The 19,915-nt window shown below is 35.7% G+C and overlaps 1 protein-coding gene across 1 annotated transcript; it reads right to left on the reverse strand.

Annotated features, from left to right (window-relative positions):
• Nucleotides 1-13,640: 13,640 nt before the first annotated feature.
• LOC143589527 (protein SGT1 homolog B-like) lies at nt 13,641-19,436 on the reverse strand. Its single transcript, XM_077070263.1, has 10 exons — nt 19,261-19,436; nt 18,393-18,462; nt 17,863-17,987; nt 17,414-17,540; nt 16,676-16,772; nt 16,526-16,591; nt 16,171-16,309; nt 15,076-15,152; nt 14,892-14,996; nt 13,641-14,012 (listed from the first exon to the last, which is right to left on the reverse strand). Exons 1-10 carry the CDS (start codon nt 19,418-19,420, stop codon nt 13,905-13,907), a joined length of 1,074 nt encoding a protein of 357 aa, XP_076926378.1. The 5' UTR covers nt 19,421-19,436; the 3' UTR covers nt 13,641-13,904.
• Between the last annotated feature and the right edge of the window lie 479 nt (nt 19,437-19,915).

Consider the following 19,915-nt stretch of genomic DNA (forward strand, 5'->3'; position numbering starts at 1 on the left):
TTAACAAGGTGTATTAGTGTGTGATTGTCTAATATTAATTGATTATTTCGATAATAGTAAAATTTTGACAAAGTCTAATACTACTTAAAAATTACACTATTATTATAAGTTTTACTTCAAATTCCTTGAATTAACCAATTTGTACAGAACTGACAAGGTCAATGCATGAATCACCCGTGAACTGCCTATAAATATCTTTCTCTTAACAAACACAATGAAACCAAAAGAAAGATAATTGCCAATGTCATGGTCGGATCATGCATCGACCGTCAAAAGCAAACTCAATAAATAACATTGATACAAAAGTTAGAAAAAAAAAGATATATCCAACTTTATACGTAAACTGTATAATATATGTTCGACCTAGTATATAGAGCTATAAATAATTTATGTAGTTCATTTATTATGGTCAAATTATTCTATAAAGGAGAACAAAAATGAGAAGGATTTCTATCTTAAAAAAATTAAAATAAATAAATAAATCGTAACTCAATATATAATAAAAAAATGAAAAAATGTTTTCACCTTCTTTCTCGTTCTCATAAAAAAAACACAATGATAAGTGTAAAAAGTCGTCGTGTATTTTTGTTTGTCATTGTGTTTTGTGCTTATTTTCGTCATTGATTATGTCTTTTTTTTTCCTTGATATTGTGTCTTTTTTTCTTTATATTGTGTTATAATACTTAACATTGTGTTATATTTTGTTCGGCATTGTGTTGTATTTTGTGATCTATTGTGTCTTTTTTAGTTATAATTGTATCTTTTGTTCATTTTCGTCATTGTGTCTTTGATCATACCATTGTGTCTTTTCGTCAATTTTTTTTTAATTTTGTATTTTTTTAACGAGAATGATGGCAGAAACATTTTAGTTTTTTTTATTTTTTTGTTTTTATTTATATTTTGAGTTATGATTTTTTAAATTATTTTTTTTGAATTTATTTTTAGGGGATTTTGTGTGGTCAAAAATCTTTCTCACACTTCTCATTTTTATCTCTGTTTGTATTCTAACTTTACCCCATTTATTATTCTTACATTATTTGATACGTTATTGCCTTATCTATTTAATAAAACTCAAAACAAATATTTGATTGATGAAAATGTTTAGGTGACAATTGGTAACTTAGTAAGTCTAGTGGTTGTAGTATATCAACTGGAAAAAACAAATAAATTTTATAATGCAATTACATAGTAAGGATAATATTATGACTAAAACTAACACGAGTCCAAGCCTCAACAACAATATTTGAATGTGACAGATTTCTTTATAGCTTCCTCTCTTTTTCGAGCTCTCCAAATTGAAAATTTGTTACATGGATGCAATGGTTATATTCGTAATAAATTCTATCAAGCCTATAGTTCTATTCAAATATGTGTTCTTATAATCTGTTTAAAAAATGTGGTCTGACGAAACAAAGAACTGATACTCATAATAAAATAACTAAACAAAGTAGCCATATGCAAAATTTTAGACAAATATTTTGCTTTTAAGTTTTACTTTATACATCCATAGAAGCCTAAACTATATTAAATCATCTTCTATACATTTTTTATATGAATACTTAATTGAAGGATCCGAAATCTTGATAGGAATACTTAGAAAGGGTCCAAATTGCTTTTGAGTGATGGAAAATACTAAAGACTATGTTTTTCAAAAACTCATGAACTATGTTAAAAATAGATGAAATTTACTATTAGGTAAAGCATTCACTATTAGGTAAAACATACGTAACAAAAGCTTTTATACAAGGACAATATTGAATCTTGCATGTACTACAAATGACGTGCTAAGACTAGTGATGGTTTAATTATATGGCTTACAATATCAAGTTATGTGAAAAGTTGAAGTTTTCATCAAATTTGTGAAACTTGGTGAAATGTGAAACGTTTATCAAAAGCGAGAACTTTACTAAGAGTCGAGAAAGCAAAAAGTTGGTGGAAGTTTTCGCATACACCAATTTTAATATAAATATAACTAGTGGATTTCCCCGCGCTACGCTGCGGGCATCGGTCGATATCAGTTTGATTCGTTACGTTACATGTATGACATCAACACTCGGCATAATAACTAACAGAGAAAACCCAAATAACAAAGTCATGATATGCCTAGTAGAAATTCGAAACATGTTTTACATGACGGTATCGGTTCCATTAATACCAACGCGTGCATCAATATTGTTCGATTTGGTCCGTCAGGCACGGGCACTCGATATATATAGCTCATGATGTTTAAAAATGCTTTATGTCATATACAACTCCATGTTCAGTAGCATTTATAACGGAATATCGAGAAAAAAATATCGATCACAACTAGGTAATTAGTTTTTTTTTTTAAAGAATGCACCGACGCAAGTTGTAAAAAAATTGTGAAGTCGCAGCATAATAATATTAAAATGAAAAATTAACCTAAAGGTGCAAATAAACACTAATACTTTTCAAAAACTCATGAACCATGCTAAGAACAGATGAAATTTAATGATTATGCAACAAAAACTATTAAAAAGGAACAAAGTTGCTTCAAACCTGAAATTTGATAGTTCTCCCTCTCTTGTACAAGTCGTCAAACTGTAAACAGGAACAAACGAAGTTACAATACTGAATCCTGTGTGTTTTATAGTTTATGAAAGAGGTAGTCAATTCTAGTTCTAAGCGTAGTAAAAACAATGAATCTTATAGTTAAAAACATATAAATTAACTTATCTTTGTAATCTAAGAATGCAAATTATATCGTCCCTGCCTTGCCCTGCGCTGCCTGCATTATGTACAAGACAGCAAACCATATACAGGGGATGTATAGCCAAACATGTTCAAATATCAACCTGTTCAAATTTTGTCCACAAAAGTTTGGCGTGAAAATCGTATCAAAGCTTAAAATGCAAGGAATAGAAGATAGATCAGACTTTTAAATAAAAAGTAGACACAATTACCCTCCAAGTTGCTTTTGAACTAGAAACTGACATACACTCCTAAATGCATTGACGCTGTAAAGCCTCAACATCCAAACATGTCAAAGGCAACCAGAAGGTTTACAATCAATCGTTATGAAGAGTAATATTAATGAATGACAAATTAAGCATACTTCACGGAGTATTTACCTTTAAAATAGAGGCTGGCCACCAATGCTTGTGTTTTCTATGACCTAAAGAATAAAGCGCCCATCTCCCCATACAAAGAAATAACAAACCATTAATTATGTTAAGAACAGACAAAATTGACGATTATGCAACAAAAGCTATTGAAAAGGAACAGAGTGCAAACCTGAAATTCAATAGGCATAATAGTTCTCCCTTTCTTGTAAAGGTCATCACACTGTGCACGAGAACAAACGAAGTTACAATATTAAATCTTGTGTGTTTTATAGTTTATAAAAGAGGTAGTTAATTCTAGTTCTAAGCATAGTAAGAACAATGAACCTTATGGTTAAAAACATAGAAAAGAATTATCTTTGTAATCCAAGAATGCAAACTATATCCATCATGTATAAGCCAGCAAACCATAAACAGACAGGGGAAGTGCATATATATAAACAGCATTTCTGCTCAAATTCTTCAAAACCTCAATGGAAACATGTATAAGAAAAAGAATCACTGATTTAGCATGTAAATAAAAAAAGGTAAATAAAAATTCTTCACAACTCCAAACACTTTAAGCTATAAACGGCATTTCTGTTCAAATTATTAACACAAAATATATAATACCAAATTTAAAAAAATTGTAAATCCAAATTCAATCGTTAATTAAAATTGCCTGGAATTAGTTGCTTCTGAACATTTTCGGGTTGGACTGTGAAGTGTTGTACAGATCCAGGAAAAACTAGAGCAACAAAGTATAGAACAAAAAAATATGCTAACAAGTGAAGTCCTAAAAGTACCAACAATTTATAATTATGTAATGAGCAAACAGAAGCTATATGCACACCTTTGATGTGGCATAGAGGTTATTGGTGTGGAATCAAGCAAATGCTCCTTTTATGAACCCTAACAACTGCAAGCAAATGAAATTAAGTATTGAATTATCACCATCACTGGATATATGAACAGGGATGGCCCGGCCCATGTGTGAGTCTAGATTATATATATATATATATATACATACATATAAAGAGAGAGAGAGAGAGAGAGAGGTTCACTAGGGAATCACAAAAAAGTGGGGAACCGGGGAACCATTGACCAAACGAACTCCGAATGAACTCATTCCAACGACGTTGGAACCGGCTTGTCGAACCTAAACCAAATATATTAAAACCTAACCCTAAACCCTACTTCTAAACCTTAAAGCTAAACCCTAAAATCTAAACCCCAAAAACTAAACCCTAAAATCTAAACCCCAAAAACTAAACCCTAAAATCTAAACCTCAAAAACTAAACCCTAGATATATATACGTTAAGTTTCGACGAGCTGGTTCCAACATCGCTGAAATAAGTTCAATCGGAGTTAGTTTGGTCAATGGTTACCCGGTTCCCCACTTTTTTGTGGTTCCCTAGTGAACCTCTCTCTCTCTCTCTCTCTCTATATATATATATATATATGTAAAACAAAAGTCTACAAAATGAATATTAAGTGCAATCGAAAGAGCGTTCTATGAAACCAAAAGTTTTGGATTCAATTCCTAGGGTTGGCATTTAAAAAAAGAATTGTATGATAGAGTTAATATTTTAGAGAGCCATTTTTTCTGGCTTCGGGTCCCAAAACTTGGGATTCTTGGGGACGGCCCTGTATGCGAAGCGTTGTATGTACTATAAACGAGGTAGTTAATTCTGGTGCTAAGCCAAGTAAGAAATTAGAAACGATCTTATCTTTGCATTTAAGCTTTTCTCATCTTCGGTTTAAAAATGTCAACCTGTCCAAATGTTTCCCAACAAAGTTTGAAGTCAGATCATATATAAGGCTTTCAAAACAAATTAACTGATACCTTTGTGAAACTTTCACCGGGAAATAAAAACAAAAGGTTAGATGTCAAATTGTATCTAAGTTTAAAATGCAAGGAATAGAAGATAGATCAGACTTAAGAAAAAAAGTTGACACAATTACCCGCCAGGTTGCTTTTGAACCAGAAACTGACAAGAGCATAAACCTTTTTTAAAGAATACTAGGCTTGGAGAAAATCTCTGTAAATTAATAGACATACCAAAATGTTGAAAACCATAAATTTGCAATCTCATAGTCAAGTTTAAAACCCCCAAACTCGAGTCATGTCAAAACTTAAACCAAATCACTAAAGTAAAACAGAAAGTAAAAACTAAAAAGAACTCACTGAATCATAATGTGAAAACCTGCTAATATATATTGTAGACCCTAGAAGTATGTCCTCACTTGTATCTGCATTAAAAAGTTACCCTTTTTGAGTAATTCGCAGACTTCTTTGCATCAAGATAGATTGAGAAGTACAACCCTTATACCTGATAACATCCAATGTACACCAGCAATACAACAACACCCACTGAGGTAAGTGTAAAATGATCCCATGAGAAACAACTCGACTACCTGCAAAACCTAAGTAATTCCAATATTCTCACCAAAATACTGCACATATAAAGCAAAGTGAGCACTTGTCCAATAGGTTCTATAAACTTATTGTCTAGAATAATATGAGTAGCATTTTGTTTATTATTTACAGCTAGTTTTTTAGCATTAGTAATGACCTTTTTGTTAGGAACGGATAGAAATCTCATGAAATAATATAACTTTCTGTAACCAGACTGAACACACTAACTAATTATGTGAAAAAAATGAGAATTTTAGGCAGCAAAAAAAAAAAATAACGGTAGCTTTTAAGAGAAAGAACATACAGATTGCAGATTCAAAACAAATATTGTCAAAAAAAACATACAGATTCGCTTTTAAGGAAAGAAGTTGACTTACCAGGTGTCGTTGCTGCTTCTAAGTCAGATTACCAATAGGATTTACATACCTGGGAGTGTTAGACAAATGAATAATATTGCACTTTGTAGTAAACCACGAGATTACAACTTCCACTGAGGTCTAATTGTACTTTGAATATGTCAGCAACATGTGCACCGTCGGCACGTCGTGTTGGTGGTTTTTGGAGGGAGGAAGTTAGTGGCTTTTTGGGGAGAATTTTTGGTTTTCCGTCGATGAGAATAGCTGGTTTGCGGGTGGAAGCAGTTTCTAGTTTTTTTAGGTTAACTTTTGCAGAGGCAGGTTGCGGTTTTGTGGGGTGAATTACAGGTTTCGTGTCGGTGAGAACGATTTCTTTTCTGGTGGATGAACTAGAAGATATAACCAACTGTTTTTTGAAAGAGTTAACTTGTGATTTTCTAGGTGGGTTGCGGGTGGAAGAAACCGACAATGCACTAGCTACCGGTTTCTTTTTAGAAGCAATTTGTAGAGGAACTTTTGCAGAAGCAGGTTGTGGTTTTGTTATGGGGAGTTTCCTGTCAGTTTCTTTTCTGGTGGATATAACCAACTGTGATCTACTTCTAGGAGGGATTTTAGGTAATCGGATAGCTGGATTTTTGGTTGATGAAACTGGCAGTTTTTTGGCTCTTGGATGAGTTTCCTTCGTTGGTTCTGTATCAGAGTGATAAAGTTGTAGTACATCTAAGTGGCGGCTAGCCCAGTTTGTCGTGGAAGTCTAGAGGAGGAGGAGATGGAGATTCCAAACTCATCATTAGCTTCAGAGTCCTCCTCCATAGGCTTAAGGTTTAGAGCAGCCAAGCGTCGACTGTCCCAAGTCTGTCTAGAGGAAATCCCAAAGTTGTGGTCATCTGCTGCCTTTTCCTTTTCTAGTAAGACAGGACATGTAATTTTGTAATCAAGAGCAGCAGCACCTTTAACCGCCCCAGCAGTCTCTTTCCCAAGAAAGTCACCATCATCATCAACATATTTTTGCAAGCTCATAGTGATGAAATTCTACAATATAGTTAAAAAGAAAAGAAAATGTATCAGGTCGGTGATCGTTCATAAAAACCATATAATTTATTAAAAAATACATCATAAAACCATAATAACAATAATAATACATTATATATGCATATCATTATAGACGGTATCAAACACATAACATCAACACAAGTAGAAAAAACAGGATTGAAAACCATGAATTTGAACCCTAATTTCCATTTAACATATAGATCAACATTCTGAAATCATACGGACTTACAAATAAAATAAAAAATTTAACATATTATCAGACGCATAATTCTTGAGAAATAAAATAAAAAAAATGAACTGTTATTAAAAAAAGAATTAACATATAAACATGTAAGGGTTTCCAATTGCATGAAAACGTTTTCCAATCATCTATTAGCATTCTATAACACAGAACACACAGTCAAATACATTAAAAAAATAACCAAGAAACCACAAAATCAACATTGAACAAATGCATAATTTGAATGAGATTAATAAATTATTTACAAGAAAAGAAAAGAAAAGAAATGTATGAGGTAGTAATAATCTATTAACAACAATAATAATAATCTTGATCATGATGATGAGTGTTAAATAAATGAATGTATTCAGTCAGCAATATTAAATGAAATGATGATGAGTAATATATTAAACCCTAACGAACGGACGTTGGTAAAATTAAAAAAAGAAAGAAAGTAAGAACTAACCTTAAAGAAGAAGAAGAGATGAAGGCTGGCATTGGAGAAGAAGCATTGAGAACCTCCTGCAGCATTGACAAGGAAACAGCAAACAGAAACAAAGAAATTGTGAAATAACGCCATTGCCGTACGACAGAGAAAGCGCGAAACTGGGATTGATTGCGAGGGAGAAGAAGACTGAAATAATATGTTTTGACTTTTCTTATTATTATATATGTTTCGGGACTGTTTTGTTGTTGTTGTTGGTACGTGGATATTAGCGTTAACTAGTAAATTACCCTCGTGTTGTGGAAAAATCAGTCGGTAAAACCCGAGGGTGATAAGCGGAGACTGAACACGAGTTTGGTGGATATTTCCAACGCTCGTTATTTGAACTAAACCTAAAAAAGCTTGTTAAATTAACGTGCTTAAAAAAAGTATGCGTTGGTAAAACCCGACAGTGAGTCAACGTGAATTCCATAAGTATCGGTTACTTACGGTATAAGCAACATTGGTAAAACCCGGGCACTATCGGTCTTGGATGTTAAGGCGGTGAGTTCAGACAGTTTAAGTCATGTCTGTTACGGGTTTGGTTGCGTTCATTATGAATTTGGTACCAAACTAAAACAAAAAAATAAAACAAAAGTTGAGGTGGACCAATGAGGTGGCGTAGGTCGTTAAAATCGGGTGTTGGTAAAACACGAGCGTTGTCGGTCACAATCGGTGAGGCGGTGAGTCTACATGAATTTGGTCGGTTTACGTCATGCTCATTACTGGAGCTAAAAGAAAATTTGTTTGGTTACATTCGTCATGATACCGGAATTAAGGCAAAAAATATATATATAGTGAGGTGGACTAAGGGGGTTGGGATCACTAAACCTGAGCGCTGTTCAAACCCAAGAATTATCGGTACCGGACATTGAGGTGGTCAAAGTATGTGAATTCGATCGGTTAAAACAAAAAAAAAATGCAAGAAAATATAATTGATGTATAGTTGGTAAAAAACAAATATTGATGTACCGTACCTTCTCCAAGATTCGAACATGGGCAGAACATCAATAAACCAACAAACCTTATCACCCAAACAGAACTAACTTTTGTGTCTATATTTCATAAATATCTAATATATCTGAAAATTAAATCATGACACTTTCACTTATGTGGCATCAAAAGTTTCTTTTACTATATATAGATAATGTTAAAAAATTTTAAAACACCCCGTTCTAACATGAACCAAATTGAACTTGTTCTTAATCGCTCCATTCTGAACCAAATCCAATATGACCCGTTACCAGACCCGACAGTGTTGCCAAGCTTAGATATCTATATCTAGAACTATATTCATTTGTGGCTTTGACAAACAAAGACATAATATTCATAATAAATCAACAAACTAACCGTGCACCCAAGTTAATGTTGTTATCATGGTTTTAAGTTTTACATGGTACACCAGTACTAGTCTAACCTACGCGCCTTAAAACATTTACAGGCAAAAACACTCTTCACATGAAGACAAACATATAACATGCATTTTCAATGGTTATTGAAAGCTTACGTAATTAAGGAGAAAACTAGTTAACAATTATTAACAATGCGGATTTGAGAAAGTGGTATTTGAAGTGAGTAAGAACCATTTAAAAGACACCAAGTAATATCAGGAGCATTGCATATTTATGTTTCTTGAGTGAATTGAGATACATGTGTAATCTAATCCATAAGTATTGATGTAACATGTTTTATAAGTGATGATTGTAGGGGTATGGTACTAAAACCCGGTTCTACGACCTTAAATCTATTATGTTTGGCTTGTTTCATTACATGGACTAATACAATGTTATTGGGCTGAGGGGGTTTTGTGGAGGTAACCCTAACTGGGCTAGGCCCATTAGGGTACCATGATGGTGGCCATGAGACTCTATATAAGGAGGTCTCCACCTCCTTATCATGGGTCATGCTCAATAAGAGCCACCACCACTTTTTGTGTCTGTGAACAAGAAATCCTCAGGATATCTTAGCAGTCACCTCCACACCCCCGAAACCATGGCAGGTCTCAACATTGCAGGTCACCAGGCGCCGCCGCAGGAGAAGAAGATCAAGACGTGGTTCGTTCATCTCGAAAATCCGTGGAAACATCGTCATGGATCAGGTAAGATTCATTTCGTGCTTCGACATTGGCGCCATCCGTGGGACGGCAACGAACTGCCCTTCGATCTTCATCTCGGCTGTCAGATCTCTCCCAAGAAAAACACAGATCTGGAAGTTTACAGAAAAAGGCTTCAAGGCTTGTTCTATTAAAGCTCAAAAAGATCCATAGATCTAAAAAGAGGCTTCCAGATCTGGGCAAGAAGGAAAATCCGTGATTCGAATGATCAGATCTCCGAATCTGTGATGGTTTTAAATCTGCTCCGGGCTTCAGATCTGTCCAGATCTGATTTACAGATCTAGGTCTAGATTACAGACCTGGATTTTAGGTCTAAAGTTGCAGATCTGACTCTTAAATTGCAGATCCAGAAATTACCAGACTTCCGCCGCCATGTACGCACGCCCGTGGGTTCTCACTCCGCAGCCGTGCAAGTGCCGCCACGGAAACCACCATCTGGGTTTTGCGCAAGAGACCTCCGCCATGCACGCGCACTCGCGAGTCACCACTCTATCGCCGTGCATGCGCGCATCAGGCTACGCGCCAAACTTCAAGGTTGGGAATCCTCCTAATATCCCATATGGCTACGCGCCAAGGTTGGGAATCCTCCTAATATCCCATATGGCTACGCGCCAAACTTCAAGGTTGGGAATCCTCCTAATATCCCATATGGCTACGCGCCAAACTGCAAGGTTGGGAATCCTCCTAATATCCCATATGGCTACGCGCCAAGGATGGGAATCCTCATAATATCCCATATGGCTACGCGCCAAACTTCAAGGTTGGGAATCCTCATAATATCCCATATGGCTACGCGCCAAACTTAGGGGTTGGAATCCTCATACCATATGCTCAAGCATCACATATGCTCACGCATATTACACATGCTTACGCATCACATGCTTACGCATCACATGCTCACACATGTCACAGTCTACACGCACGCGCACGCAACATCTGCGCGTGGCGCATAACACAAAACCAAAGTCTACGCGCACACGCATGCAACATCTGCACGTGGCGCGTGGCATAAAGTAGCTCGTAAGCCGCCTCACGCGCAAGCTCCACTATTATTACAGCTCATAAGACGCCTCGCACGCAAGCTGTTATTATTCTTACAGCCCGTAAGTCGCCTCACGCGCAGGCTTTATTATTCACACAGCTCATAAGACGCCTCGCGCGCAAGCTGTTATTATTCTTACAGCCCGTAAGTCGCCTCACGCGCAGGCTTTATTATTCACAGCTCATAAGACGCCTCGCGCGCAAGCTGTTATTATTCTTACAGCCCGTAAGTCGCCTCACGCGCAGGCTTTATTATTCACACAGCTCATAAGACGCCTCGCGCGCAAGCTGTTATTATTCTTACAGCCCGTAAGTCGCCTTACGCGCAGGCTTTATTATTCACACAGCTCATAAGACGCCTCGCGCGCAAGCTGTTATTATTCTTACAGCCCGTAAGTCGCCTCACGCGCAGGCTTTATTATTCACACAGCTCATAAGACGCCTCGCGCGCAAGCTGTTATTATTCTTACAGCCCGTAAGTCGCCTCACGCGCAGGCTTTATTATTCACAGCTCATAAGACGCCTCGCGCGCAAGCTGTTATTATTCTTACAGCCCGTAAGTCGCCTCACGCGCAGGCTTTATTATTCACAGCTCGTAAGTCGCCTCTCGCGCGCAGGCATTATTATTCTCATAGCTCGTAAGACGCCCCACGCGCAGGCTTTATTATGCTACAGCTCGTAAGAAGCCTCTCGCGCGCAGGCTTTATTATTCTTAGCTCGTAAGACGCCTCACGCGCAGGCTTTATTATGTTACAGCTCGTAAGACGCCTCTTGCGCGCAGGCTTTATTATTCTTAGCTCGTAAGTCGCCTCTCGCGCGCAGGCATTATTATTCTCAAAGCTCATAAGACGCCTCTCGCTCGCAGGCTTTATTATTCTCAGCTCGTAAGACGCCTCTCGCGCGCAGGCTTTACTATTCTTAGCTCGTAAGTCGCCTCTCGCGCGCAGGCATTATTATTCTCATAGCTCGTAAGACGCCCCACGCACAGGCTTTATTATGCTACAGCTCGTAAGACGCCTCTCGCGCGCAGGCTTTATTATTCTTAGCTCGTAAGACGCCTCACGCGCAGGCTTTATTATGCTACAGCTCGTAAGACGCCTCTCGCGCGCAGGCTTTATTATTCTTAGCTCGTAAGTCGCCTCTCTCGCGCAGGCTCTATTATTATAGCTCGTAAGCCGCCTCACGCGCAGGCTTCATTATTTTTACAGCTTGTCACCATCATGGGGAAAACCTCCAAAAACTCAGACAATAAAGACAAGGCCAAAGAAAAGGGAAAAAACCGCCTCACACCTTATAAAGTCCAGCGCTCCACCTAGACGCTTGCGCGCCCAGGAGCAACACTGGACTTGGGGGGCTTGTAGGGGTATGGTACTAAAACTTGGTTCTACGACCTTAAATCTATTATGTTTGGCTTATTTCATTACATGGACTAATACAATGTTATTGGGCTGAGGGGGTTTTGTGGAGGTAACCCTAACTGGGCTAGGCCCATTAGGGTACCATGATGGTGGCCATGAGACTCTATATAAGGAGGTCTCCACCTCCTTATCATGAGTCATGCTCAATAAGAGCCACCACCACTTTTTGTGTCTGTGAACAAGAAATCCTCAGGATATCTTAGCAGTCACCTCCACACCCCCGAAACCATTGCAGGTCTCAACATTGCAGGTCACCAGGCGCAGCCGCTGAAGAAGAAGATCAAGACGTGGTTCGTTCATCTCGAAAATCCGTGGAAACATCGTCATGGATCAGGTAAGATTCATTTCGTGCTTCGACAATGATTAACAATGTTGAAAGCTAAAATGTTCGGTTCTACATTGAAAACAAGGCAGTTGTTTTCTTAATATATGTTACAAGCTTGGATCTTCCTTACAACATTATTTCCGTTATTCCTGATGAGTGTCTATGATGTTTAGGCTTGAATCTGTTTATGCTACAACATAAGTATCTCCAAAAAGACTAACAATATTGAAGCGTGTCATATGGTTAACTTTAGTTGCATGGTTAGACATAGAGGCGGATCTAGGGGGTGTCCAAGGGGTGCCCGGGTTACCCCTCAACTTTCCCGACGCGGTGCAAAAGTTTTTTTCGTCAAAGTTTTGTGTATTAGGATACCCCTGGAGAAATATTAGGTTACCCCTAGACATGGACGGAATTAAAAACGGTACTCTATATCTCCGGTAAGTTGCAGCAGCAGTAGTCATTGTTAGGTGTTGTTCAACAAGGAAGATATATCGGAGAGATAACAAAGATGCATGTGCCCTGCTTGTTTTTTTATTACCGTCTACTTTCATGGCCTATATAAAACCTAACAAAAATCTTTACCGAAAAGGTTGTTTAGACTTAAAAGTCCACAAAGTATTTGTTTCAATGAAGCCCTAAAACCGATCAGTCATCCCAAGTGCATTAAACCAAATGCCATATCTATGGACCAACTGTTCAACAAGATACCTAAACGGTTAAACCTACAGGAATGGAAACAACGAAGGTGTACTCTACTGTTCCTTGAATAATCTGTATATACATAACCAAGTTCACATCGCAAGATCATTCAACAATCACTGCCAAACTTATAGATGACTTGACGGTAGAGAAAACCATTGGACGAGTACATAGTTACGTTGTTTCCAACGCGATTAATTAATCCAACACGGTAAATTCATTGGCATCTACTATTACATAGTTACGTTCTTGTGGTAACGTCTTTTTACCTTACCCAGTTTACAAACATTCACTTAAATTATAAAAACCACCTGCAAAAGTTTTAGAACTCATTTACCCTCCTCACTTTGTTCTTACATTTAGCTGTAAACAACCAAATCATCTGCTTCTAAAATTTTATTTGGGTTTCCGACATGGGAAGATTTGAAAGATTAGCAAACAACATGCAACATTCAGGAAAACAGTTTGCGAATATGAGATGACAAAAACAGAAACACAATTATCTTAAAACACAGTCGACAAAAACCCAGTCTAAACACAAACAAAGACCCGGGAGGTGTTTTCAATCCCGAACAAAAACGCTCTGTGTACAGTACCCAAACAAAAGATTACTAGGAAAGAAAATAAATATGTTTGGCTTTATAAAAAAGAAAAGAATAGACAACCACAAAACAGGGCCAGCCAAACCACCAAAAAGCATATTGTACACAGCTTTAATATTCCCACTTCTTCAGTTCCATGCCATCCGGAGGGGTTCCTTCAACTTGCTTTGCCCCCACCTCTTTCCAGTTTGTTGACAGCACCGTTCCATTCGACTCCACCTGGGTCCCAACAATTTCAACAAAATTGTTCGTTTCATATACATATAAGTCCCATGACAATTTTTTACACATTATATCCTTACGCATTTATACATTTGAACAAAATAGTGATTCTTTTATTAACTTATTAATAGAATAATAAACAAGCCAAGCCCGAGCTTGACTAAGCTCAAGCTCGTTTCGAGCTCTCTAAAGCTCGAGTTTGGCTCGTGAGTCGTTTCTTCAAGCTCAGCTCATTTATTATTTAATAATTTAATTTATATAGGTTTTTAATAATTTTTATGCATTTTTCATTTATTAAATATATATTAATTAGTTATTTATATCATATTTTATATATGACAAATACTATTAGATACATTAAATAAAAATTAATACATGCCTATTTAAGAGAGATTTATGTTTCCAAAGTTTACATGGCTTTAATGATAAAAAAAACAGAGAGTATGTTGGCTAGAAGTGGGCAAACAAACCCATTAACCAAACCGGGTTGAAACTGATTATGTAAAAACCGGTTAACTGAACCGAAACAGGAAAAAAAACCAATCGTAACTTGAACCGAAACAGATCGTAAACCAGTCAAGAAAATGGTTTCAACCCGAACAGAAAACGATCATAAATCAGTTTTAACTTTTGTTGACCCGAACCAGTTTAGAGTTTGAAACCGGTTTTTGCACCTCTAATGTTGGCTGCGTACGTGCAAAGTAATGTTAAGGGACTTTTTATGAAAAAAAAATGTGTGTTTGGTTTTTATGTGCAATGAAAAAAATGTCAAGCGACTTTCATGAAAAAACAGAAAGTATGTTGGTTTTTTATGTCCATAGACTAAATGACCAAAAAGAACATTTAAAGAGTATGAAAGAAACTAAATGCACTTACAAAAGATTTACTCATGGCCCGCCTAGTATCCTCGTCAGCATCGGAATATATCTCACGGAAGAACTTATTCAAAGCCGCATCACCATCGAGCTTTTCATCTTTTTCCTGAAAGCACGATCAATCATTTAGCCGTCACTATCACTAACATTAAATGATAGCATTAAATGATTGAAAAGATCTATACCTCCTTTTTCACTTGGGCTTCAAGTTTATCCCAGTCTTTTGTTGGTTTTGAGGAAGGGTATGTTGGTCTTTTATTCCCTGAATTTGAGAAGCATGTAATGTTAGCAGCTTTTGATGACCACTAATATCATCATCAAGAAACACTCAATCAAGATAAAAACCTATTATAGTTTAACACTGGTTTTCAAAAAACGTAGTTGCAAAAATAAATGCAGCATTTTTCTTGTTATCAATTTGATAACACTGGTTTTCAAAAACATAGTTGTAAAAAATTGAAAGTTTCCCAAAAGTGTATTGTATTAATCCATATCCTCCAAATAGACTGATTCTACTAGGCTTGTAAATGAACCGAATGAACATGGACGAAGCATGTTGTTCGTTTAACTATAAACAAAAAAGCAATCCAACACGATTAATTAAAAGAAAGAAATTTCTTGTCCATGTTTGTTCGTTAAGAAAATAAGCATCACATGTTCATCTTCATTTATGTTGGTTTGTTCAAATATAAAGGAACTGTTCACTAACGCAAATAAACAAGCATAATCAAGCATAGAAGAATGACCATAACTGAGCAAACACAAATTACAAGTAAACGTAAACATCAATATGTTGGGCCTAAAAATTCAATAAAAGTATTCATAAAAACTAAAGTAAATTGTAATGTGCCTAAACATCATAATGAATCTATTAAAAAAATGTATACGCACGGAACTTAAAACAAAACAAACATAAACGAGTGTAAACAAACAAGCATAAACAATTAAAACTGAACGAATGTTCATGGGGATGACTGAATAAACAACACATATGTGTTCATGTTCGTTTGTTCAACTAAATGAACAAAAAAGAATTTGTACATGTTCGTTTGTTTATTAAATAAAGAACATAAACGAACTTCCTGTCGAACAGTTCACTAACGCTTGGATCATTTACAGGCCTAACTGATTAAAAATATCAGATTATTAATAAAGCATTGTTTATTTGTTTATAAGAATAAACAAATAAACAAACCTGATGAGACAGGAACTAAAAGGTAAGCATAACTGAACCAACCGTACTAAAAGCTTCCTACTGTGTCAAAGCATAAATGGCTTACCTGATGAGACAGTGCTGCTTCGTGCAACCAACACATTATTATTAAATTCAAGAGATGTCCAATGTATCGGCTCCACCTTTGCAAGACGAATTTCTATCTTGGTTGAGAGAATAACATATTTGCAGTTGGCAGGGACTATCTGTTAATCAAAAGCCAATATGTTAATTGATGATAGCATTCTTTTTATGTTGAGAATGACATTTACAATCAGATTATGACTAACGTGGTTCCTTTGACCTCATCATATGTACCCCTCTGGTCCCTCCATTCAGCATATTAATGATACTGATGATTATTACTATACAGACGGTGTTTTAATTATTTCTGTTAAAAGTTACAGGCTGAAATACATTACCTTTCCAAACAAGCGAGGTTGAAAAACATATGCCTCTTCTCCAGGCACGTTAATTGTTACGCTTAGCTGAAAAAGAACAATATTAAAATGGTCATAAGATTACTGCATTAAAACAATAATACTGAACAAAAAAATGAAATGCCAACATACAATTTGTTCACCAAAGTTAACTGTAACACTTTCAGCTGGTATGCCCTTTGCAAATATGGTCACAACTACCTCCTCTGGCTTTTGATAGAACTCATGCCTGTAGATTCATTAAGTAAAATTCACACACGTATATAAATATATGAACTCACGTGTGTCACAAAATTTGAATTATCAGTCTGTAGAGTAATATTATATTCTCAGCCTGATGTAGAAGTAATACTTATTCTCTTTGGAAAATCATAATTTAAAAATTATACATACAGCCACTGCGGATTAGCTTAGTATTTAGAGAAAGAGAGAGAGAGAGAGAGAGAGAAGGGGGGGGGGGGGGCAAACAGCTCATACTTATAGTATGTAAACTTTATACTTAGCTTATAAACTACAGCCCAGTTTTGGAAAATTAAGCATGGGGCATGGTTCGTTACATATGAAGCCCACAAAGAACCATAAATATAGTAAATACAAACGTAATGTTAACTTTTATGCAAAAAAAAACTAAAACCCTAGTTCTTAAAGAAACCAAAATTCAAGCCTAAGTTCTTTCTTTCCAAAATATAACTTAAATGTTTGTTATTACACTGTTTTTATATTAAACATATAATTTGTTTGTTTAACTTTCTATACCCAACATATTTGACAGACCCATATCCCCCACCACCACGTAAAATTTCTGTATCCGCCACTGCATACAACGTAAAATATAGAAACTAGCAACAATTATTTCCAAAAAGCGTATACCTGTATTTTGGCTTAGCTGGTGCAATGTTAGTTACTGGTTCAGTATCTTTTGGAGCAGCATCAGTTTTAGCAACAACCTCAGCAGAGGTTGCAACCAGTGCCGGCGCTGACAGCTCACCACTTTCCTCTGTTGCAAAACCAGAAAAATCATCAAAATTTATTGTTTCAAGAACAAACTATTATGTACAAATATATACAGGTTTTCTTTATACTGATGACATCTAGGCATGGCAAAAACGAATTTTCAGGTGATATTAGTGAGAGAAATGTAATTGACTTTTCGGTCGGTTTTACTTGTATTAATGATGCTAAAAGAGAGAAATGTAATCGACTTTTCAGTTGGTTTTACTTGTATTAATGATGCTAAAAGAGAGACATGTAATCGACTTTTCAGTCGGTTATACTTGCATTAATGATACTACAAGATCAGTATAATTGAAAACAATTACCTGCAATGCACTTGTCGCACTTATTTATCCAGTCAATGAATCTTTTGTCTTCTGGAACTAAAGAAGCACCAGCTTCAAAAGCTGCTTTAGCAGTTTGATATTCTTCAAGATGAAAACATGCAGTGCTGTTGAGCAGAAACAGATAATATGTAGATTAAAAACTAAATTCTAAGAACAAAAAAGGATTTGCATGACATGTTAGCTAATTGCAAAAAACACAATAAAGAATTCATAAAAGCCCATGACACACAAGAAACTAAATCGAAAATAACCAAAAAAAACAGTAAATAAGGCACCATAATCGATGATGCAAAATAATAGAAAATATTTTGAAATCTAAATCAGGATTTCAATCAATGTACTAAGTTACAGCTCTTGGTATCTGATCATTACTTTCTCTATGAACTAAACATAACCACACACGTGATCATGTATTCATGTAGCTAGTTTTCAAAGATTTTGTGTTTTTGTGAAAGAAAATGGTAACAGACTAACTAACAATTAATTAAAGTCATTCCAGAGTTCCTTACCCTTTGCGCAGATATGCCTTTGCATTCGATCGGTCCAACTCAATTGCTTTGTTTGCATCAGAAACCGCTTCTGCTCCAAAACAATTGTAAAAAGAAAAGGTCAAATGTGTAGATACCAGTAACACAGATAAACAGGGTTAACTAAACCAAAATGTAATGAACTTGACACATGATGTAACTGTGTTTAGCCCTTACTAAACTTGACACATGTTGCAATTACGTATATGAATGAGTAAATATGGATTACTTTTCTTAGTTTAATCATGGATCAGATAATGATTCGATAACAAACTGATCAAACCGCGATCCTTAATCAACGTCAAATCTAGAAACTAGGACCCACATATTTACATCATTACCATATAACACTATCCAGATGCTACTAATTTGTGGCATTGGTCGGTTCACATGAATCATCATCCAGATGTGATTCAGTGACAAAATCTCATTACACTGAGTATTTGGCGTATCAAAAAGTAAGTGTTTGAGCTTATAAACCTATGCATAGTATTTACATAGACCCCAAACATATGAACATCTAGAAACCAAAAAGTGCTCTTTATACAAAAGAATTACAATACATCTCAAGTGGAGACTAAAAAAAACTTCCACTTTAGCAATGCAAACAAGTAGGATACACCAAACTTATATCAACGTGCATCAACATCAATAGTAAACCTACAGCTATACCGAGTCATTAACTTTGGACCTTGAAATTAATTCCACCTAACATTAATCATAAAAACCAAAACCTAGATAGCATCCGATTAAGAAACCTAAAGTAAGAAATTGAATGAATCAGAAACCCTAGCTAACAGATCATCATAATTAAGAAATAGAATGAATCAGGATCTGAAAAGAAAGATACCGGTGAAGTTATTGAGTTTGATGTTGGCCTGAGCACGGTCGGAGAAGAGGTCGGCATTGGTAGGGTTGATCTGGATGGCCGAAGAGTAGAGGTCAACGGCCAGTTCGAAGTGGTCGTCGATGAAAGCCTCCTTGGCCTTGCTCACCAGATCAGACGCCATTACTTTTGCACTTGTTACAGATCGATACAAGACGATTTATTTATATACACAACTCAATATATTATTATTATTATACAATTGGTTTAGGAAAGTAAATAAATATGTAGATATTAATTCAGTTTTTTTTTTATTAGACTTGTCTCATCTTTTAATTTTCAAATTTATTAATTTTATGTCTTCCAGAATCTTCTATTTCTGAAATAATTTCGGGATGAAAGAAAAAGCTAAAATAAATGCTTAGTGAACGATAGGGATAAACAACAACATATGCCTATGGTGGGTTAAATTAAATAGTAATTTGTTGTTATTGCTGTGCTTTTTGTTTCTTGCAACATGATTGTTTTTTTTTTTCTTGTTTTAATATAATGGCTTTTCAAAATGAAAATCTAAAAAATATAATACATAGTTAAATTAAAGACATGGAAATAAATACTTTAACAAAAATGCTCTTGAATATATATATATATATATATATAACTAGTTTTTATCTCCCGT

The sequence above is a fragment of the Bidens hawaiensis genome, unplaced genomic scaffold (genome assembly GCF_021521415.1).
Source record: "Bidens hawaiensis isolate Kalapana, Puna unplaced genomic scaffold, B.hawaiensis_p1.1 tig00037604_1, whole genome shotgun sequence".
In the NCBI taxonomy this organism is placed as follows: Eukaryota; Viridiplantae; Streptophyta; class Magnoliopsida; order Asterales; family Asteraceae; genus Bidens; species Bidens hawaiensis.

What these genes read in the sequence shown, in the direction of transcription:
- LOC143589527 (XM_077070263.1), bottom strand. Translation starts at nt 19,420, where the DNA reads ATGGCGTCTGATCTGGTGAGCAAGGCCAAGGAGGCTTTCATCGACGAC. An exon ending in GTGCGACAAGTGCATTGCAG is followed by an intron (nt 17,541 to 17,862) that starts GTAATTGTTTTC and finishes GTTTTGCAACAG; the next exon opens with AGGAAAGTGGTGAGCTGTCA. An exon ending in GGGCCATGAGTAAATCTTTT is followed by an intron (nt 14,013 to 14,891) that starts GTAAGTGCATTT and finishes GTTGGGACCCAG; the next exon opens with GTGGAGTCGAATGGAACGGT.